At 37.0% G+C, this 24,149-nt stretch overlaps 2 protein-coding genes across 3 annotated transcripts in view; one reads left to right on the top strand and one right to left on the bottom strand.

Moving 5' to 3' along the window:
• The window catches only part of CEP83 (centrosomal protein 83), a 97,405-nt gene extending 85,171 nt beyond the window's left edge, over positions 1 to 12,234 (top strand). The window contains 3 exon segments of the mRNA XM_039869057.1: positions 8,970 to 9,073; positions 10,544 to 10,733; positions 11,565 to 12,234. Coding sequence (XP_039724991.1) covers positions 8,970 to 9,073; positions 10,544 to 10,733; positions 11,565 to 11,669 — 399 coding nt within the window. The 3' untranslated portion in view covers positions 11,670 to 12,234.
• Positions 12,235 to 12,850: 616 nt separating this feature from the next.
• PLXNC1 (plexin C1) overlaps positions 12,851 to 24,149 on the bottom strand; it is a 139,278-nt gene continuing 127,979 nt past the window's right edge. For both annotated transcript variants that reach the window (XM_039869055.1, XM_039869056.1), the window contains 7 exons: positions 22,679 to 22,710; positions 22,475 to 22,582; positions 21,138 to 21,301; positions 19,062 to 19,209; positions 16,681 to 16,821; positions 16,511 to 16,585; positions 12,851 to 15,313 (listed from right to left, as the gene is read on the bottom strand). In XM_039869055.1, coding sequence (XP_039724989.1) covers positions 15,209 to 15,313; positions 16,511 to 16,585; positions 16,681 to 16,821; positions 19,062 to 19,209; positions 21,138 to 21,301; positions 22,475 to 22,582; positions 22,679 to 22,710 — 773 coding nt within the window. In that variant the 3' untranslated portion in view covers positions 12,851 to 15,208. The remainder of the gene's footprint in view (positions 15,314 to 16,510; positions 16,586 to 16,680; positions 16,822 to 19,061; positions 19,210 to 21,137; positions 21,302 to 22,474; positions 22,583 to 22,678; positions 22,711 to 24,149) is intronic.

Here is a 24,149-nt window from a genome sequence, read left to right as displayed (position 1 = left end):
TTCTTGACAGGGTGGCCTTATGTAGTAGGTGTCCTGTGGGGCCAGTGGCACAGTCTCCCTGTTCACCTGAGCCAGGTGCTCTAGGGGTGTCCCTTGTGTGATTGTATGTGCTCTCTTATTGTAGTTGAGCCTAGATTGCTGTTGGCACATCATTGGGTGAGATTGACCCTAGGCTGACTGACTGTGAGGACTGGATGTGACTATAGCAAATAAGCTGTTATGTGGCAGCTAACTCTATGGAGTGGGATTCACTTTAGTGGTGCTCTAGTGCCTGCCAAGTCCATCTTTTGGGTATGTCATTTTTGGTGTTAATTGGGTGATGCTCTGATGTGGTCTGAAGATGGAAACCAGGCTTTTTGGGACAGGCTCTGGTACAGGCCAAGGTCACCCATTGCCTGTGTCAGGCCTAGAGTCACTTGATAGGAGTTATAAAGTGATCTGAGGTTGGTAGCTGTCTATGCTATGCATAACCACCTGGCTGCCACTAATTCCATGCTTGGGTCCACTTAGCAAGACATATAGGGCATGGCAAGGCCAGCCATTGCCTGTCTGGGGTTTGTGGACTTTTCAGAGATTTTAGAGAAGTCTTCAGCATGGGCCCAGGCTGGCAGCTTGTGTAGATGGCCTGAAAGAGGTTCTGGCTTGGAAGGGTCTCAGAGAATCACCAAGGTGGGATAAGAGTAGTGTTAGCTAGTTAATGGAGATTCAGACTTGGAGCCCACCTGTGCTTGCAGGCTGGGTGTCGGGAGAGTTCAATACAGGGACAATGGCACCTGCTTCTCTAGTCCTTGTTTTGAAGCCAGACAGTTCAGTTCCTCCCCATATGTTCTAACACTTTTCCAGCTGCTGTCTCTGCTAGAGCTTAGGATGAGTTTTTGTGAGGAAGTGACTTCTTTTTATTCTTAGTTATAGGAGTTCTGTTTAGTCTTCAGGTGCTTCTCAAGGTTCAGTGTTCTATAATTTAGTTGTAATTAAATTGTAGGAGGAGAGTACAACAACATTTACCTACTCTACCATCTTGAGCAGAACACCCTAAAATGACACTCTTAAGTGAAAGAAAATGTTATAACAGACTGGGAGAAGTTCAAACTGTAATATGTATATCTGACAAAGGATTCATATTCTGAATATATAAAGAATTCCAAACAATCAAACTGATTAAAGTATTTTTAAACAGTCAAAACAACAGTATTTACTAAAGTTAAAAAAATATGTAAATCGGAAGCATGGCGGCATGGGAGATTCCCCTGATCGCTTTCTCCCCTTAAAGTTACAAGATAAACAGCTATAATTCAACAGAGGACTCCCTGCTCAACACATAAACACATCTGAAGAGATCCACACATCAAAACATCTGAATATGGGTGAATCAGTGATCGGGGCAGAGACAGAATACAGAGGTGCGGCAGTTGTGTTCTAGTAGCTGCCAGCACCAGGCAGAAAATAAAGCCATGGAGCTTGGCTGCCTTCCCCGACCTTCTTAGAGCTCACCTCCCCTCACCTTCCCAGACCTGGGCCCCAGAAGAAGTTGTAGCAGTGAGTGTTGGGTTACAGAGCAGAATATCTACAGCCCTGAGAACTGAAGAGACAGTTCCAGAGTGCAAGCACACACTGTGGCTAATTCCAGTGATGGATGAGGATATACAAATGAGGCAGCTGAGGTCTTGCAGTCACCATTACTGGGAAGAGAACAAATCCACAAATGCACAAATGGCCTCCCCTAGCCCACCCTGTGGTTTATCCCAGCAGGGGCACCTGGGACATCTGGGGCAGTGTGGCACTGCATCTGGTCATAGGGGGCAGAGCCAGGATTTCATGGCCTTAGAACTCCATTGCCCACTGCATTCCTCCATGAGAGTGGTGCCCTGAGACTGAAGTGAGTTGGTCACAGAGGAGGCACCCATCTTCCCAGGGAATACAAGACATTTCCTACCATCCTGCAGAGACTGGAGAAGTGGGAGCAGTGCAAGAGAAAATAAAACATTTGTATTCTAGTGCCACCTACAGGAAAATGAAAGACCTCTTTATTTAACCTGCTTAAAGAGGTATCACTCAAAAAACAAACAAACAAACAAACAAAAAATGCATTCATCCTCATATGTGACTAGGCAGAGAAATAACCCATCAAATACTATGAACAACCAAGGTAACAAAGCAGCTCAGAAAGAAAATGAAAAATCTCCAGAAAATAAACTTAAAGACATGGAAATATGTGATTTAAATGACAGAGAATTCAAGATTCTAGTCCTGAAAAAAAAAAATGAGATGTAAGAAAACTTAGGCAGTTTAATGAACTCAGAGATAAATCAATGAACAAAAGGAGAAGTTTATCAAAGAGACTGAAACTTTAAAAAAGAACCAAATAGAAATTCTGGAACTGAAGAACTCAAAGAGATGATGAATGAACTAGTGAGCTTAGGAAACAGAACTGACCAGATAGAGGAAAGAATCAGTGATATTGAAGACAGAAATCTAGAAATATTGCAGATGGAAGAAGAGACTTGAGAGTTAAAAAAAAAGGAAAAAGGAAAAAAAGAAAAACCTCTACAAGAACTATATAACACCATCAAAAAGAACAAGATAAAAAATAATGGAATGGGTATACCAGAAGAAGACAGAAGGGAACAGAGAACCTATTCAAACAAATAATCAATGAGAACTTTCCAAATCTATGGAAAAAACTGGATCCTGGAATCTAAGAAGCAATCAGAACACCTAATTATCAATACAAAAAGGCCGCCTTCAAGCACATTATATTAAAACTGTCAAAAATTAATGACAAAGAGTTCTCAGTGTAGCCAGAGAAAAGAAGATGGTAACCTCTAAAGGAAATCCCATTAGATTATCTGGATTTTTCAGCAGAAATTCTACAAGCTAGGAGGGAGTAGAATCAAATATTCAAACTATTGTAAAATTGCCAGCCAAGAATAATATATCTAGCAAAGTTATCCTTTAGATATGAAAGAGAAATAAATGCTTTCCCAGACATACAAAAGCTGAATTTTCCACTACAAGACCTGCATTACAGAAATACTGAAGGAGGTTATTCTACCCAAAACAAAAAGACAAAAGGATAAAAAACTACGAGTATGATGACTAACAGACAGAAGCAGGAAACTGCAACCTTTATTCAGAATAAGGTATTATATACTTAAATATAAAGGTTAAACAAGATGGTAAAATATTAAAAAAGAAGAAAAATATAGTTACTGGAACTCAGAAATGAACTTAGCATAAATAGGAATAATTTGTGACAACAAAAACATAAACAGGGAGTGGGTAAATTTCAGAATTTGCAAATTGGGAATGGAGATAAGATGTAACCAGAAGAAAAAGGACTACTGTATGTGTGAAACTTTCTTTTACATAAACTTAATGGTAACCACACAAAATCCAGAAACTGAGACACAACATAGAAAACAGAGGGGGAAAAAAACAGAGTACCACCAAACTAAAATAACAAAAACAAGTACCAATAAACAGTGGAAACCCTGAAAACAAAAGATAAAATGGCTATAGAAAATACTCATATATCAATAATCACCCTAAATGTAAATGAACTGAACTCACCAAAAACAAAACAAAACAAAACAAAACAATGCAGAGTAGCAGATTATATCAAAAAACAAAACCCAACTATATGCCGCCTGCTGGAGACATATCTCCGCTACAAGAACAAATTAGACTGAGTGAAAGGGTGGAAAATAATGCCTAAGAAAATGCCATACAGAGAAAAGTGGATGTAGCCATACACTGACAAAATAGATTTCAAGGAAAAAAGGTAACAAGAGACAAAGGATGGACATTTAAAAACGATAAAGGGGACAGTACAAGAAGACATAACACTTTTTAGCACATATGCACCCAATCAGGGAGCGCCAAAATATGTAAAGCAACTACTAACAGAACAAAAGGGAGAAAGTAACAAATACATTTATAGTAGAGGACTAAAATACCCCATTGAAAGCTATGAGTAGATTCAGAAAATCAGTAAGGGAATATCAGCCTTAAATGGCATATTAGATCGAATGGACATAATAGGCATTTACAGAGCCTTTCATACCAGAACACCAGATTATACATTCTTCGCTAGTGCCCATGGAACATTCTCAAGGATAGGATAGACCATATGTTGGAATACAAAACTAGTGTCAAAAAATTTAAGATTGAAATCATACCAGGTATATTTGACCACAGTACTTTGAAATTGGAAATCAACTGCAAAAAGTGAGGAAAATCCACATATACGTAGAAATCGAACAGCACGCTACTAAAGAACAACTGAGTCAAAGAAAAATAAAAGGAGAGATCAAAAGATAGAGACAAATGAGAATGACAGTGTGACATATCAAAACTTTTGGGATGCAGCAAAAGTCTAATAAGAGGGAAGTTTATATCATATGCCTGTATCAAGAAATAAGAAAAATGCTGAATAAATAACATTACATCTTAACTAGAAAAAGAACAAATGAAACCCCAAATCAGCAAAAGGAAGGAAATAATAAAAATTAGAGCAGAACTAAATGAAATAAGAGAACAAAAGGACAATAGAAAAAATTAATGCAACAAAGAGCTAGTTCTTTGAACAGATAAAAATCGACAAGCCCCTGGCTATCCTTACTAAGGAGAAAAGAAGAAAAACTCAAAATCAGAAACGAAAGATAAGTTATAACTGATATCACAGAAATACAAAGAATCATACAAGTATACTATGAAAGACTATATGCCACCAAATTCAGTAACCTAGAAGAAATGGACAAGTTCTTGGAAATATATAATCTTACTAGACTGAATCATAAAAAACTAGAAAATCTAAATAGACCAATCAACAGTAAGAAAATGGAAACAATCATCGAAAACCTCCCAAGAAGTCCAGAACCAGAAGGCTTTACTAGTGAATTCTACCACATTCAAAAATGATTTAATACCTGTCCTCAAACTTTCAAAAAATTGAAGAAGGGGCAATACTTCCTAACTTATTTTATGAGGCCAACATTACCTATCAAAGATACCAAAGATACCAAAACCTAACAAAGATAACACAAAGAAAACTGCAGACCACTACCTCTGATGAATACAGGTGTAAAAATCCTAAACAATTGAATACAATAACACATTAAAAAGATTATACATTATAATCAAGTAGGGTTCTTTCCAGGAGTGCAAGGAGGATTCAACATATGCAAATTGATCAATGTGATACACCACATAAACGATGGATAAAAATTATATGATTATATCAATAGATTCAGAAAAAGCATTTTATAAGATAAAACATCTATGATTAAAACAGATGTTAATAAGACGGGTATAGAAGGAAAGTACCTCCATATAATAAAGGCCATATATGACAAACCCTCAGCTAATATCATAGTTAATAGTGAAAAACTGAAAGGTTTTCTTCAAAGATCAGGAAGAAGACAAAGATGTCTTTTCTCTTATTCAACACAGCATTGGAAGTCCTAGCCACAGCAGTCAGGCAAGAGAAAGAAATAAAAGGCATCCAGATTGGGAATGAAGAAGTAAAATTGTCACATTTTGCAGACAACATGATTCTTTATATAGAAAACCCTACTACAGACTCCAGCAAAAACAAAAACAAAAACTATTAGAAACAAGCAGATACAGTAAAGCAGGATACAAAATAAATGTAAATAATTCCTGTGTTCCTATATACTAATGATGGAATTTTGGAAAAAAATGAAAAATATTTATAATTGCAGCAAACAATAAAATACCTTGGAATAAACTTAACAAATGATGTGACGGACCTATACACTGAAAACTACCAAGACATTATTAAAAGAAATGGAAGACACAGAGAAATGGCAAGATATTGTGTGGTTGTGGATTGGAAGAATTAACACTTAAAATGGCCATATTACCCAAAGCAATATGCAGATTTAATGCAATCCCCATCAAAATCCCAATGGCGTTTTTTAAAGAAATAGAACAAAAAATCATCAGATCTGTATGGAACTACGAAATACCCTGAAGAGCCAAAGCAATCCTGAGAAAAAAAACAAAGCCGGAGGTGCCACACTCTCTGACTTCAAATTATACTACAAAATGACAATAATCAAAACAGCATCGTTTTGGCAGAAAAACACACATAGACCAGTGGAACAGAATCGAGACCCCAGAAATAAACCCGCATATACATGGGCAAACCATTTTGACAAAAGAGCCAAAAACATACAATGAGGAAAAGAAAGCCTTTTTCAGTACATCATGTTGGGAAAATTGGAAAGCCACATGGAAAAGAATGAAACTGGACTGTTATTTGTCACCATACACAAAAATTAACTCAAAATGGATCAAAGACCTAAATATAAGACCTGAAACAAAATGCTTAGAAAAAAACATAGGTACTGAACATGTGGACCTTGGTCTTAGAGAGGATTTTATAAATTTGACCTCAAAGGCAAGAGAGGTGAAAGCAAAAATAAATATATACCAAACTATCTCCATAGCAAAGAAAACTATAAACAAAACAAAGAAGCAACCAATTGAGTAGAAGATATTTGGAAACAAAACCTGTGATAAAGGGCTAATATCCAAAATATATAAAGAACTCATACAATTCAACAAGAAAATAATGCAATTAAAAAATGGGCAGAGGACCTGAACAGACAGTATTCCCAGGAAAACATACAAATGGCCAATGGATATATGAAAAGATGCTCAACTTCACTAGCTATTAGGTAAATGCAAATCAAAACCACAGTGAGGTTGTGGGGGGAAAAGGAATCCTCATACACTGCTGGTGAGAATGTAAGTTCATACAGCCACTATGGAAAATAGTATGGAGGTTCCTCCAGAAATTAAGAATAGAATTACCATGTGACCCAGCAATCCATCCCCCTTCTGGGTATCTACCTCAAAATTTTGAAAATATTTATTTGTTAAGATATATGTACCCCTGTGCTCACTGCAGCATTATTCATGGTGGCCAAGATGTGGGAAAAACGCTGTGTCCTTCAATAGATGATTGGATAAAGATGTGGTTCATATTGGTACACATATACAATGGAATATTACTCAGCCATAAGAAAAGATGAACTACTTTTTTGTGACAGTATGGATGGATCTTGAGAATATACTAAGCAAAACAAAACAGAAAAAGGTCAAGAACCATATGATTTTACTCATATGTGGCATATAAAACTAAAAGAAACAAGACAAAAACTCATAGGCACAAACAATAGTATAATGGTTACTAGAGGGAAAGGTGGGGGAGGTAGAAAAGGGTAAAGGGGGTCAAATATATGGTGAAGGAAGTAGATCTGACTTTAGTGAACACACTGCAGTATACTTATGATGTGTTATCGTACACTTGAAACCTATATAATTTTATTAACCACTGTCAACCTAATAAATTTAAAAAACATGTATACTCTATGACTCCTGGATATATACTCAAGATAAATGAGTACATATATCCACCAAAAGCATGTCCAAGAATGTTCATAGAAATTTTATTTATAGTAGTCAAAATGGAAACATTCAAATTTTCATCAGTAGCAGAATGAATAAAATGTAGTGTATTTGTAAAATGGATGACAGCATAACAATGGAAAAGAACTGTGACATGTAATAACATAGTTTAGTCATATAGATAAAATGTTGAATGACTTCAAAAAAATCCAGATACAGAAGAGTACTGTATGATTTCTTTGCTATGGGTGGGTGGATGGATACAGAATCCTAAATTACCTATAAATATGTAAATATATACTAATGGTTAAGGACAGAAGAGTGGTTCCTTTGCCAGGGTAGAGGAAAGGAGGCACAAGGTAGTAGTTTTCTGGGGTACTGGAGGATGGGAAGTAATGGGAATCATGAGAAGGAATGCCCATAGTAGCAGTGTTAGCTCCCAAATGGAAATAACCAAGATGACCCTTAACAGTAAACTGGATAAATATAATAAACTATGTAATATTCATTAGAATATAACATTGCAGCAGTGAATGAACTATACCTATAAGAAGTAACGTGAGTAAGTCTCACAATATTGAGTAAAAGAAAAAAGCCATTTGTAAGAGCATGTACACAATGATTCCATTCATAAGAAATTCAAAAATAGGCAAAACTAAACTATAGCTCTGGAATTGAATAAGTAGGTTGCCTTTTCAGAGGACAGAGGGGGCAGAGATTGAAAGGAGGAGAGAAGGAGCACCTCTAGTTTAGCATTTGCTCTTGATCTATGATGTAATAACACCAGCTTTGCTTTGTGGTTTTACATTTTGCTTTACATTTACATTCTGTGTATTTTTCTGTAAGCCTGTTATACTGCAATAAAAAGAGTTAGAAAACAAATCCCTAAAAGGTCTGTAGCTACTAAAGGATATGCAACACTTATAGACGTTTCTCTATAAAAAACCAAAAACTACCTGCTTGTAAACTGAAAAAATATTGCTTTTTCATATACTAGTTTTGCATTATACATGGATTTTTCTATAGCAGAAAATTTTCCTTTTGTAAAGTTTAAAAATTTGTTTTCTTTTTTTAATATTTAGGAACACATACTTTCAAGCTGAGACGCTTCCATAATCTATCTTAGCTTTCTGATTCTTTAATTTACTGCTTTCGTAGCTATTTATCAATTGCAAACGTGCTTTTAAATTTTTTCTTTTAAACATACGGTATCTCCTGTGAAAAGGAAGAGCTCATGATTCCTTATCAGATGACAGACAAACTCACTAGTAAAATTTGACTCCTCCCTTTTTAGATGTTTTTATTTAAAGCAATTTGGTTATTGATACCAGTTTTCTGGTGTGGCATTCATAATAGTTCTGTATGTCACACCGAGGATGTGAGGTAGATCTGTGGTTTATCTGTGCAATTTTCAGTAAGAGTCATATCTACTAATCTTTGTCCCAGCTAGTCACTGAAAACACTCATCTCTAAATATTGTTTTGGTGAGTAAAATATGTATTCACATACTTATATTGTTTCTCTTTTTCTAGAGAAAATCTCTTCATGAAAACAAATTGAAGAGACTACAGGAAAAAGTAGAAGTCTTAGAAGCAAAGAGAGAAGAATTGGAAACAGAAAATCAGGTGTTAAATAGGTAATATATTTGTATGCATATATACCCCATATAGTTATTTTGATATTATAGAACTGTTCCGTTTTTCTTTTAAAATATACATTGTAAAAAATTCTAAAACTATTCATTATATTCCTAATTCATTCTTTTTATTATTTTTTTCTGACTGAATGTTCCTTCAAACAAAAAGGTCTCTAACACATGCCAGTGTTCGTGTTGTGGTCAGGACTGACAGGAAAGGTCAGTCACTGGCTTTGGTAGCCAGTTGTGGGAATTCATGCTGCTTTGACAAGACAGTTGTAATGATTGCATAGTTCTAAAATTGTGGCTACGACTTTGACTCAAAGACCAGTTTTTTATTTGGTGGGAGAAAATATTACTTATTATTTCTGGTTTTTCATTTACATCCAAGCACAGCTAAAAATCTGCATCATTAACATTTTCCAGTAGGGAAGATTTACCATATTAATTTAATAGTAGTGGCATTGTATTACACATTTGATTCAAGTTAATAAAAAAAAACCTTTCCAAATTCAGCTAATTAGTAGTAGCCTTCAGCAGTTAGACAGTATTAGACTTTTCTGTAATAATATCTTTTCTGTACCTATAATATCAAGCAGTAATGTTTTATAATGTGCACTGGTTTTCTTGGTTGTAATCATTACCAAAATGTGAACAGTTGTTGTTTTTAAAACAACCAAGAGGTTTCTAGACTGTGGAACTACTGCCAACTTTATAATGCACTGTTCCAAAATAAGATGCCACCAAATCCACTCAAAAACAAAATTCAACTTACTACTTCTTTCGTAACCATTAATTTTGAAATGTTATCAATTCAAAATTGGGCAGCTATGGCACCAATCACCTAGAACTTTGGTTTTGAAACTATGCTTGATTACTGCTGTGATTGATTGTCAGGAAATTCGTGTCCAAAAAGGTAATCTTTGAAGGCCTGAAAGGTTAGCTTTTTTTATCCATGTCATTTTTCCCTAAAGTTGGGACTTCACCTTTGTTATTAGCTACATTTTTAAAAATCAGGTTGAACAATATGAAATTCCCTATATTTGACCCATATTTCACCTAAAAAAATGGCCATTTCATAAGATTCAATCCAGTGTTTTCTGTATTTGATTCCTTCTGTAAAACAAGGCACCTTTTGGGTTAAGTTGTTTCTTAGTTTCAGGATTCATGGGTTGGGGGAGTGGAGTGGAAATGAAAAAGTATCAAGACTTGATTTTTAAATCTTTGATTAAGTGGCAAATAAAACTTTAAAATGAGTTGATAGTCTGCAGTGCTAACAATATATATGATTAAGGTATCACGTTATATTTATCTTTCTTGATAAATAATTTTATATACATTATATACAGATAAACCTTATAGAAATTCTCTTCCTGTTTAAAATTCTGTGAATCATACTGTTCTTGAATAGAGTACAACTGTTTTAAAGAACTGTGTAACTGTTTTAAAGAAATATTTTTTCTTTTTAAGACAACATGTTCCATTTGAAGACTATACAAGGCTTCAAAAAAGACTAAAGGATATACAGAGGAGACATAATGAATTTCGAAGTTTAATTTTGGTTCCTAACATACCTCCAACATCATCCATCAATCCTGTTAGTTTTCAGTCATCAACCATGGTTCCAGGCATGGAACTAGCCTTTCCTCCTCATATGCAGGTATGAGTATTTATTTTAAGGGAAAAAAAAGGCAAACTTTTCTATAAGTTTTTGTCTATTTAAATACAGAGTTAAAAACTCAAATCTTTCTTTACCAGAGAAATTTGCTGAGAAGCAAAGAGGATTTGAATCCATTCTAGCCTTTAGTGATGGTTCTTGGAGTATAATCTCTTCTCGGGCAATCGGAAAGAAGGAATTTGATGAGTGTTTGAGTAATCTAGAGTTTGTAGCTCACTCATATAACACTAACTACTGTGAAGCATTTACTAATGCACTGCACTATGCATTTTCCATACAATATTTTATTTAATCCTAATGAAAAATACTTTGAAGGCAGGTGTTATTATTTCCAATTTCAACCTACATTGTCTGATTCCAAAACCTGGGCTAATTCTACTGTATTAGGTCTCCAAGATATTGAATCAAATTGATGGGATGATTTTCAGAAGATGAACTATTAATAAGTAATTTCATTAATAAACTATTAAACTCCAATCTTGTTAGAAAGTTGTCATATAAGTACATATAGGCCCCGCATTAATATTTTCTAATTCACTCCCTGGTTAATTTTACACCTAGAGAAGGGTAGAAGTGGGGTTTTGTTTAAGGCTAGAGCTTGAGGCAGGAGAGAAGCAAGGTCTAGTTAGTAGTCTAGGCCACGCTGCTGTGTTCTTAGACTGCGAAAATGGTCGTTCTTTCCTTGCCGGATGTTGCAGGCCTAGATAAAAAGAGGACTGAGGCTGCTGCCTAAGTTATTTTTCCACTAATTTATCTTAACAGTCTTTTTCTGAGCCTTTTGGGTTTTTTTCCTCCTTTTTCTGTGCTTTTAAGGAGGAACAACATCAAAGAGAACTCTCTCTACTTCGTAAAAGACTAGAAGAACTAGAAACAACACAAAGAAAACAACTAGAGGAACTTGGATCTCCTGGAGAATGATGTTTTTTTTGGAGAGAAGGTAGATCAAAACGGATGAATCAGTGACTCAGTAAAGCTTGAAGTTTTAACGTACGTGGCATTTACTTTGTTGCTGTTTGCCAAAACACTTGAATTTGCCTCAGGTGCCAGCTACATGCTGTATTGCATACATGTCAGGATTTTAGGATTATACTAATGACAAGTAAAGCATGAAGACGGCTTCAGAGATATAATATTGACAATTCTTTGAGAATGTAAAAAAATGAATAAATAAAAGGAATTAGAAAATCACGTTTTAAAATTAATTTTATGTTGTTGAATTTGTTTGGCATTTTGCCTGAAATATACTTGTGTTGATTTCCCTTGTCCTCTTTGACGTGCCTGGCAATAACGTACCTGGTCAGTAAACATTTTATGGTTTAAATATACTATATATGAGTTATAAACCTCTAGTTCTTGAAAAAAGGTGATAATTTAAAGGTCAGCATAAAAAGTTAAAAGTATCTAAATATGCATTCATTACAAAATGCTACCTTTTCTAAAAGCTGTGTGTAATTTATTAAAGAGCCTAATATTTTTCTATCTAGCTGTATTGTCTTGTGTTTATTTCAACCATACAGTATGTATTTAGCAATGCAGAAGATCTCACCGATTTTGACATTTGAGTTAGAATTAATAGAAAATAACAAGTGCGAATAATTAAATTCCATGGCTTTATAAAACAGGGGCCATTCATTGTAAAACTTAAACCCAGTGGGGTTCTTTTAGAAGTAGTATTGGTATTTAACTTCGCCTCCCACTGCTTTGGGTCTATTATAAATGTTTTATCTCTGTTTATCCTTAAACATGCCATCATTTGCTTTTTTATATAATGTCATGTTTTAAAGGAATTGTACTGGAATAACTTCACGTCAACAAGGCAGAGCTCAAGTCTGCCAGACCAAGTGGAATGTTCATTATTCAGAAGTCTTCATGATCAAAAGTCCAAGTTCACAGTGGAGGCCAGCAGTGTAATTGAGCAGCCCTTAGCATCATTTAGAAGAAACTAGATTTACTTACAGCTTAATATATGCTGCTTATTCATTTAGAGTATACAGCGACATTCTGTTCCTGAAAAATAATTTCCATGGAGCCACTTCAAATAAAGTCTGTTATAACTAGAAAATTTGAAAGGAAAAAAAAAAAGGACAAAAACAGTCCATATTTACATCAAAATGTTTATTTTTGGATATAGACGTTTAAAACATTCATCTCCAAGAACAGCTTCAATCAGGTATACAATAAGAAATAGACTAAGTCCCTAATACGGTAAAGGTAACAGAATTAATTTTTAAATGCTGCCGTAGACACTAGTGTTAGGAAAAAAAAGTTTATAAATGGTTTTGCACCAAAAAAATAGGCAAAGAAACTTGAAAATAGAAATTGTTTGCCATTTGTTTCTCTAGTTGTTGTTTAATATAGACCCAGTGACTGATTGTCTTCAGCACACATCTATCTAATTTGGCCATTTACTGCATTTGGCTAATGTGATGCAAAATGTAATCTCGATAGTGCTTTTTCACTGGAGGATTGACAAACACGCTACATATATTAGTGAATCTTCACACCACCTCAGTGAGGTAGGATAGAAATATTATAATAAATTGAGGCACAAAGAGGTAAGTGACTTGCCCAAAGTTCCCAGCAGCACAGTCCCTGGACGGGGAGCTAAGTCTCCACACAGGACTCACGTGCCAGAGAGCTGGACAGGGACACCTTCACATAGCATTTACTAAATACTTGGATGAAGCTGTAGCTGATCCTTTGAGTTTTCTTAGCATTACCGTACCCTAAGGAAGGGAAAGTCTTTTGGGCAACTCTCCTACCGTTGGCTCTCACCTCTCCTGTTCTCTTATGAACGCCTTCACATCAAGGCTGTAGCAGCCTTGGATGGGGGCCAGACCTCTTAGCTTTACAGTTGTAAGTAATCTATTTGGTAGTATTTTTGAGCTGTGTCCACTGAATGGACAGTGGTCAAAAGCGATGGGATTGGGAAGGTGCCTATCAGGGCAATAACTGCTTATTTTCTCTGATCAGTTTGTCGAGGTGTCACCTCTCACTCTTTGCCAGATATTGAGGAGGAAAACAAACTCTCTAAGACAAATTCACATTTAAGTCCTGATATCCCATACAGTGTTTGTTAGTAAATGATTTTAAGGAATGTGTGGTCAGTGTTTTATTTGCTACTTGAAAAAATTTCCTCAGTCTGGGATTTGGAGCACCAAGGGTAAAAGGTGCCACAAGGAAAGTATGAGAGTTGCCAATTTTTACTTCTGACTTACTAGAAGGAAAACACAGTGGTAGTAAAATTGGTCGTGAGCAGCAAAAATTCAGGAATAAAAAATTAGCAATAAAAAGACTACAGTGTAACTGGATAGGGAATTCTTTTAAAAGGGCATGAATAAAATGAATATTTTTAATTTTTTCTCTTTGTGAGGAATATTTTCAAAAAGTACATAGACTAAAATACCAAGTTTTATACTAATATTTTTCAGGCCTTGGGCCTCAAATATATATATATTCATATATAATACTCCAGTGTGAACAGCAATTTCATGAAATGTAAAATGTACCTTTTCTTTTAATCACACACTAATATAACCACAGGATTCACCAGAAATCTAAAGCAAGGAGACACTACTATAGAAATGTACGATTAGGGTAGTGAGTTACTCTTCCACAGATCTGATCAGAGTTTTTAGATAGAAATAAACTAATGATTTTTTAAACAGTAGCCAACATGTCCACTATTAAATACATTTAGTATGAAAAAATAAATTGAAAGGAACATATCCTAAGACAGAGTGTCTGGATAAAATGTTGTTAATTTAAATAAAGCCTACTGGCTCTCCTTGCTTTAGAGCTCCTAAGTGAAATGGAGGTGAGTTTGATGGAGCACAGTTGGTGATCACTGAAAACACACAAGCCCTTTCAACAATGTTGCAACACTGTTAGTTTTTGGTTTAAAAACACACACACTCACAAATGCTAAGTGTACACACTACCAAATTCTGCGGTCAGCTTTTCCAAGAACTACTAGGGAAAGTTTCAATGCTGCAGATCCTCGAGGTTGCCCTAACACCTCCACCTTGTTTCCATGATTCATTTCACATTTTGTTTTGATCATTGGCAATGTCCCTTTTCTGCAGTGGTGCAGTGTAGTCACAAGAGCTACATAGCTGTAGTTTCAAACAAAACCACTTATATCATTGTGCTTAAGTGGAGACTGTAGTTAAAATACTGACTCTTTCTTACTGGCCCTGTATTCTCTGTAAACAAGGAGGCTGTTTGCAACAACCACTTCAACTCTATTTACAGAAGGGTTCCCACAGTATAAACACAGGCACAATAGTTGGTATGCTTATTTAAAAGCTGTGCATGTGCCTTGGTCTCTTAAAAAGACAGTGCTCAAAGTGGAACCTATGTGCAAACTTAAAAAATTAACGACACAATAGCTCAAGCAGCCATTTTGCTCCCAAGTCGTCTGAAGAACTGCCAGATTAAGCCAGGCCCCAGAGTGCTTACATCCACTTGCATTTCTTCTTTTCATCAAATAAGACTTTTACATGCAAGAGTTGTTTCTGAGCTTCTTCCAGCCCTCGTTCTCTTTCTAGTTTATTTAGAATCTGTTGACAATTAGAACAGTTATTTTAGATACTATAATTTTAATATTACAATTGTTTTTATTGGTTTGGGGGTTGGTTTTTTTTTTTTTTTTTGCATTCCTGATGCTGTGAGTGGTAAAATCTGTATGAAGCAGATGCCAACATTTTCTTCCATCATTTACATACTCACTTTGCAAGTTGTTTTGCTAAGTCATTATCACAGGATCAACAACACTTTGGTTTAAAATAGAAGCTAGCAAGAAATACTGACTATTTGCTTACGAATATGGGGCCAGACTTCCAAGGCCCTGTTTTATGCATTATGTCACAGCCATTCCAAGCACAGCAAGCATTCCTCGGCAGCCAACATGCAGGCAAGAATTTCTTCTTAAATGCAGCAGGCAGGGGCATCTTGGTTGGAGATGAATATTTCCCTTCCCTCCCCTACCATCCTGGACAGTGTAGTCCACCCCCTCCCCTCCACTCCCTTCCCTCCCTAGTGTTTCCCTTTTGACCCCTGACCCCTGGAAAGAGGGATGCTTATCATGTTTAAGGAACTCATTGCCTCTACCCTACCTTAGCTCTTCACTTGATCTTCAAGTAGCAAATGGAATTAGTGAGCTATTCTCACCATTGACATGGATAGCCTGTCCCAGCATGACTGAGTGGGGGGGAATCAGGGAAGGGGGAATTAACATATATTTGGAAACAGCGCATCTGATGACTGTGTCTGTGTGAATTCCCAAAGAAAAAATCTAGATTAAGGAGAATTAATCATTAAGGAGAATGGTTTATTGAAATAGTTGCTTAAGTTAGAAAAATGTCATACTTTCACATAACTATTGAATACAGAATCTAGGCGATTTAACAAGCTTAGCTTTCATTTTAGTGGATTACAATCAAGCATAAGCTAACCCCATTTAATAGGACCACTACTTACTCATGAAAATTAACTTGAGTCAATGTGGCTGTAGGCCTCATTAACTCAAATGTAAACTCAAGCTGGTCCAAAGGTAGGTAGCATAACACTGGATGAGGGGCAGCAGCCATGTGCAGGGTCTGGCTTGGTGCCAGGATCCCCCATCAGACAGGCTTCCTGGTATCCCTTTTCTGGCCATTTGGAATGCCAGAGCTGTCCTGAGACCTACAGAATGCTTTATAACCAAATCTTGGTGACCAATTCATGTCAATTGTTAAAAATGTGATGTAAATTCTTACCTCATCAAAATATTTTACGATGTATTTGTAGATTTCTGTCAAGGCCACTTCTTCATTAAATTCATTTTCGTGTTTCTTAAAGAAAGAAAGTCTTGTTGAGAGGTTTTTGAAATGACTTCTTTTTTTAAAAGAAGTAACCAAATATCCCTATTTCTACTTTCCAACGATACCTTAGATTCCTGAGTTAAGAATTCTTCCATTTCTGAAGATGACAATGGAGGCAAATCCCTGATTGCTTTGTAATAAGATTTTACTTCCTCTTTGTAGGTTGGGATATCCTTGGCATAGAGAAGTTTATTAGTTGGTGCTTCCTAAAAAAGAAAAAGCAACCACCACCAAAAGAGTAAAAAACCATGGGGAATTTATAACAGTACCAATGTCGCTGAACCTCCACCACTTTTATCACTTCCTGGTAACCAGGCTTCATGCAGCAGGCTTTCATAAATGTTGTTGACTGAATGACTGACTGCTATTCAGATAGTTCTGGTGAGTCACTGTTATTTTCAGGCAGATTAAATGCTAATATATTCTGCCTTCCTCTCATGGAAGAACTAAAATTATTATTTTTGCGTGATTTTGAGTTACTGTAACAATGGAACTCATTTCAATCATAGTTCATTACTAATGGTTGTAAAAAGCCTGAATTAAAACATTTGCTCTCATCCTCACCCACCAGTGAATTTTGGCATTTATAAAAGATTTGATTGTAGGTCTGATTGAGCCCTTTATATAACCATGAAAGTAGTAAGTAATTGGCAGTGACAGATTTTTCTGCTTGTCCTTTTTATTTTATTAGATTATAAAGATCTTCTAGTGTCTTTGTAGGAAGCACATAGTCATTAGTATTGGCCGATCTGATGTCTGATTTTACAAAAGTTCCATGGCAGTTTGAATGTTTTTATGTAATTCTAACAGTAATAATATTTAAAAAAAAAAAAAAAGTGAAAATTTTATTTTAAAACTCATTTTCCATAAAATTTTTAAAAATTGGACTCAGGGAAGATAGGTGATTTAATAGGGCTAAAATGTCCCAGTACATTTTAAAATGTATCGATGACTTGAATGGCCATATCAATGGCTTGATGAATCATTCCGAAGGATGCCTAGACTGATTTTTTTTCACTTGTCAAATTTAAGTAGAGCCCACAAAACTTGCAGTCGTTTGTTCAATAAAGATTTATTTAGCCAGGCACTGTGGGCAGGTAAAAAGGTGAGGAAGGCTGGTACCTACCCTTAAGAAGCTTATATTCTAGTTAGGAAGACAGACTTCCACAGTGCTTACTATACTACCAATAATTAATAGCAGGGTGGAGAATAAATAAAGCAAAGGACTGGAGAATTAGACAAATCAAGGATCATTAATAACTTTATGTGATCTTAGGCAAGACTTCTAACCTCAGAACAATTTCCTCATCTATATAATGAGGATGATATTAACTACCTTATGTGGTTCTTGTGAAGATGAACTGAAATACACCAAGAACATAGTAATCACTAAACAGCTATTTTTTACTTTGAATAAATCAGCATTTAAGTGTCTCAGTGTGTTGCATTCTAAGAACTTTACTGGTCAAATGAAGAAAGCGCTGTGGGAACTGCATCGGGAAAGTTCACAAAGTGGGTATATTTAGGCTGATCTGAGTTTCCTACAGTTTCAGGTACACATTAGGAAATTATGTTGAATGAATGAAAGGTTTGCGAGTGAATAAGAATTTTACTAGACAGGGCTTAAGAGACGGGAAAGGGTGAGCAAAGGAGTGGGAAAACAAGTTCATGTAAGTTTGGGAAAAATTAAGGCTGTAGCATAGAAGGTAGAGGGAGTGTGCAAGAAAAATGATGAGGCTGGAAAAGAGACTTGGAGCCCAGTCAGGAAGGGCCACGGTAGATAATGGGAAATATTTACAATTTTTAAGCACAAGACTGACAAGATTAGATTTGTGTTTCAGAAGGATAACCTGAGACACAGTGAAAAGGAAAAGTTGGGGAGATGACATGATCAACAGGGGCAAGGACACCAGTGAGGAGGCAGTTATCCCAGTGAAGAAGGGAAGAAGGGGTAGGGCAGGGGGATGAGAAGAAAGAGACAGAGACGTTTTAGAGACAGAAGTGGCAACCGGTTGGGGATTGAGGTTGAGGGAAGGAACTTGCTGAGAAATCTTAGGTAAGGTTTTCTTCCCCATAAACAATTTGTTACATTCAAATAGACTTTTTTAATAATATATATTTAGATGAAATTGATTTAGGCCAATTTCAGTAACTTTATACTTTGGATTTATAGTTTATCAGTGTCCCTAGAATGTTTTATACTTTGTGATAAAGAATTCTGCAGTAGGGTTGGGCTAATAATCTATTTTGGTTTTTACTTAAAAAAAAAAAAAACTAGATTAAAATAGAAATAAGTGAGACAGATTTTAAAGAAAAGCAAGTTTTTGTGACATCACTATTTCTTTTCAGTTGATGTGATTTAGACCATTTATTATTTGAATATTTACAGGAAGAGTGCTTCAGACTCATAGGAGTACCTACAAGAAATCCTAAACCTAGGCCTTACCTTCCCGAGTTGCTGCTCCGTGAGAGAAAATGCGTCCATGAATGCTTGGGCAATCACTGATAAACAGCCGTCTATGTGTGGTGTCTTCTTAATGTCAAAGACAAACTGAGGATTCTTCAGGATGTTCACCCAGAAGCGAAGGGGAAGGCTGTTCCGAGAGAGAGAAATCTTTTTTTCAAATGTAGCCACTCAGATGAGATGGATGCTCTATCACAGTTTGTAAACAGGTGTGTTTGTCCTTGTTATTGAAGTATGCAAGTCTGTTTTGCCAAATATACCAAGTAACAGATGGCAGCACCACTCAGAACAAGAAAGGGTTAAACTGACAGCTACTGGAAGGGAGGACTAGAGAAGGGTGAGTCTGAAAGTGACCATCGACGAGACAAAAATTTCCTCCAGATAATTCTAGATTATATTAGATGAGAATATCGCATCAGATCTCCAGAACCTCCCCCCACTCTAAGTGGTACACCTTGGCCTAAGCCACCAGCATCTCTCACCTGGGTTATTATACCCCAGCTCTTGACAGTTAACTCTTTCACAACTAACCAGCAATCCTCTTAACACAGAACCAGATCACATCTCTCTTCTGCTCAAAACTCGGCTCTCCATCCTCCTCTGGGTAAAACCCCTGCATGATCTGGACCTGGGCCCTCACCTACCACTCTTCACCTCATTCGGATTCCACTGGCCGCTTTGCTGTTCCTCACGTACACCAGGCAAGCTTGCACCTCAGGACTTCTGCTTTTGTTGTCTGTCTTTCTGAAACCGTCTTGGCCCAGACAGTCTCATGGGTTAAGTCCTCACTTCTTTCACAACCTGCCTCAAATGTCATCATCTCAGTGAGGCCTCTGACCATCATGTCCTGTCTCTCTCTATCCTTCTTTCTCACTTTGTCCACTGTACCGATCACCTTCTAATATATTACAATTTACCTATTTTATTTATTGCTTGTCTCTACCTGTTAGAATGCAAGCTCTGTGAGAACACGGATTTTTGTGTTTATTCCCTCCAGCACCTAATTCATAGTAGCTGGCACATAGTAGGGACTCAAATATTTGAATATGAACTTGAGAATCATTCAAAGTCCTTTCATTATCTACTTTGCAACTCTGGCCTAGTTAACTACCTCCATCGCATGGCTGCTGGGCCTCTCAATAGCTCTGCTGTCCTGACAACTGCTCCTGCTCAGATGCCACAATCTTCACCATGAAATGGCAGCCTGCAGCACCCAAGTTTGGTGAACGGCAGGGCCTGGTTTTAAGGCTAGAACACAAGAAGGGAGTGAGCCAGGGTAGAGTTGGGATAGCCCTGGATTAAATGGGAAAAAAATCAGACCTCTGGAACTTCAGCCTTTAATACTTATTTAAAATGATCTGGCTGACCTTAATGTTTGGGAGGGCTTGAGCATGCACTGAGGAGTCCTACTGTATTGTAACTGAGTCTTATTCAGCTCATGCACAAATTATTTCAAATATAGGTAATGAGCTGTTTCTTTACTAAGGAGAAATTTAGAATAAATTTGGATGCCTTGCCCCAGCACAAGGTAAAATGTTAAACAACAAAACAATCCTTTGGCTAATTCTCATGGTATAGGAGTACTGTATTTAATCAAATAAAAGCAGAAATTTCTATACAGCATCAGAGTATTTGATCAAATAAAAGCAGAAATTTCTATACAGCATCTAGACAGCTTGGAAATTGCAAAGTTATTAATTCTCTGAAGGACAAATAAGTCTTTAAAGGAAGACTACGATAGAACCACAAAATATTAATTTCTCATTTTTTGCTGGTCAAGCTAAACTTGTTTTCATATTCCAAATAAAGACTTTTTTCTTGCTTAAAGATAAGAGAGTTTATTTTATCCTAAAGAATAGAATTCTCTGCATAGGAATGAGGTCATTTATTATTAAAAATAGTAACAAGCAAGAAAGTGCTTTGACATGATAGCTTACCAAGCAAAAAGATTCTGATACAGGGATAAATGAATCCTTTGGTAACTATACACGCCCTCCTTTTAGTTAAGATTCTGCCCCAGATTCTTGAAAAAGGTAATTACTTACTGTTTCTTCTTACCTGTTTGTTTTCCAAATATGTACGACATCAGGATCGGTGATTTTTTTGTTTTCAGCCTGGGCATCCAAAAAGTCAAAAAAGTATTTGATGGCAAATGGGGCTCTGCTGTTAGGTAAACTCCAAATGCTTCTAAAAAGTTTTTCTAGCACAGAGTGAATTGCCACCTGAAAGAAAGAACATTAGACTTGAGAGATTAAAACAAATAGGGTAGCGGTTTTGAAAACATGATGGAAAATGAAATGATGTGCAAATCAGAAAAACAAGCTGAAGAGAAAATATGTAACATTGTCAAAGGAAGCCAACAGGCACAGTATGGGACAATGGTCCTGAAAATCCAGGCTCTGGTTTAGATTTGGTTCATAAGCTTCTGGCTGATAACAACATTGTTTAGTCAACAGGGAGGATATCTTAGAAATCTCCAGCAGCTGAAATGTCTGTTGTAGGGCTGTGTACATAAACCAAGAGGCCACGGATGTTTGGCTTTTATTAGTTATGTTCAGCCTGAAAAAACTCAAGTGATGTTGCTTGGTTCCCAGAATTTTTCCTGTAGCATATATTTCTATCATAGGGTTTTACTGTATACTTTCAAAGCATTTGAGTGTTTTACAAAAACCAAACTGGCAAATCTCTGTGGGACAGATGAGAAAATCAAGAGGCTCTGGCTGTCCTCTACCCACTAAACAAATCTACTAAGCTCTAAGCAGACACTCTGTGATAATATGAAGAAGCATGCCCATCAGGAGCCTAGGGCCAGGTGTAGCTAGGCCCAGGTTGGTGGGGGACGGAGGGGAGTGGTGGTATAAATCACCACAGACTTCTATTAATCCCACTAAAAGCCAGATAAAGTAAAATTTGCTCCCAATTTGGTATTCCACTGACTTTCTTATCTAACACTTTTATATTGAACAGAATTCTTAACTTTAAAATGAAAAAAAAAAAAATCAGTAAGATTTACAAGGTTTATAGTCACCGACACCCCCCCTCCATTTTATTTGCAATTCAAAAAGGGAGTTTTATTGCTCATCCATAATAACAAACAAAAAGGAATAATTATGCTGTCAACCTAAAGAACAATAGTAAAATGGTGGGTAAAAGGACTGGGAACAATATTAAATCCCTGATTGAAGATGTTACAGTAGAAATTTATAAAGTGCTGTTATCTTTGCAGTTTATAAAAAAAAGGGGGGGTAAGAAGTGTTTACAATTTAAACTTTCATTTTGCTTTGCTAGAAGGCACAAGGGATTTGTAACATTTTCACACTTCAGTGGAAATTAAGTCAAACACATCATACACCCCCAAGGTAGCAGTAAAAGCGCTCCCAGAACAGTAAGTGTACCTTGGTCGACAGCAGCTTTGTCAGATACATTTCTTTTACTTTGAACTTGTGCTTCCCTCGATGTCTCTTTCCTTGCACATCTTGGAATGCTTCCGAATCCGGTAAAATCTAAAGGAAGACAGAGCAGAAGCGTTACCCAAGGAGACCATTCGTGCTACAGAAGGCATCCAGTTCAGCAGCGAGCACAAGAACGGCTCAACTCACCAAATGGCAGTGGTCATCCGCGTATTCCACATCTGACGCCAGAGAAAGAAGGAGAGAAAACAGTCCATTAAAAAAAAACAACCATGGGCTAATTGGCCTTCTCATAAAATGCCCCATTTGTGCTATAAAGAGGTCACTTGAGCTCTTCTACTTTAGCTCTTCATAGCTACATTTTGTCCCTGCTGCATCTTAATATCTTAAGAACAGTATGAAGACAGGATGGGCCTGGGACTGCAGTGGGAAGCAGGTTCCCTGTCCCTGGAAATGTGAAAACAGGACGAAAGGTCACTTGCTGATCACTAACAAATACACCCTGAGCGCCTACACTGTGCCAGGGCTACGGGGCACACGGCTATGAGTAAGACAGACCCAGTTTCTGCCCTAATAGAATTTACATTCTAACCAATGAGAGGATTTCGCAGTAATTCATACTACTAATTACATGATTATTTAATTATAATTATGATAAAGGTTGTGAAGAAGAATTCTATGCTAAGAAAGTATCTAACACGGGACCGACTTATTCTAGGAGGTTTCTCTGATGAGGAAGGGATGTTGCAGCTGAATTTAAATGAATGGAGAGAGTTAGCCAGGCAAATGGAGGAAGAGGAACTGGTTCAAGGGTCCTCAGACGGGAAGGACCATGACCCCTTCTAGGATCTGAAAGAAGGGCAAAGAGGCAGAGCTCATAGAGCAAGTGGGAAAGTAGCTGGGAGAGAGGACAGTCTTGGAAGAAATATGGCTGTAAAGGGACTGGTAAATGCCTGAGGGAAGAGGGACTAAGGTACTTGGTTTTTTGTTTTGAAGAGGAGAGAGACCAGAACATCTTGAAATGCTAATGGAAAAAATACGGTGAGGTGAGGTGAGGTGAGGAGAAAGTGCAGGTGACAAGAGATTACTGGTGGTGTAAGAATGCTCGGAAGGTCGGAAAAGATGGTGGGATCCAATGCACAGGTGAGAGATGGGCCTTGGATGTCAAGGGAAGCAAGGAGGAGGAGATGGGCTGATGTAGGTAGGGTGGTAGGTTTGGTGCTGGATGTTGAGAGAGTTCTAATTTGTTTTCTCTGTGAAGTACAGGGTGAAGTCATCTGCTGATTGTCAGAAGAGCTGTGTGGGTCAGCTTTGAGGAGACAGTGTAGAATTAGGAAAACACAGAATGAGTTGCCTAGGGAAATGGTGAAAAGGCCGCCTTGAGGGCCCTAGTCAGATTGGGCATCATGAATTCAGAGTGATTCTAGCTGTGCTGTTGTGTGCCTTTCTCCTCTTGGCTGCCTGGCCATAGGTTCAAGAAAGGCTAGTAGCTGGGTTCATCCTGACAGAGGGGGTGAGGGAGTTCAGAGGGTTGGCAAGAGGGTGGTCAAAATGATGACTCTCAGCTGGAGTGGGTAGGAAGGAAGCAGGGGTACTGACGGCCTGGCGGTCCCATGAAGAGATCTTCAGATAACAAGCTCTGCAAAAGGCTCAATCTTTG

Source organism: Pteropus medius, unplaced genomic scaffold (assembly GCF_902729225.1).
Source record: "Pteropus medius unplaced genomic scaffold, Ma_sr-lr_union100, whole genome shotgun sequence".
NCBI lineage: Eukaryota > Metazoa > Chordata > Mammalia > Chiroptera > Pteropodidae > Pteropus > Pteropus medius.
The sequence above is the reverse complement of the archived record's forward strand: the minus strand, read 5'-3'. Positions and strand labels throughout refer to the sequence as shown.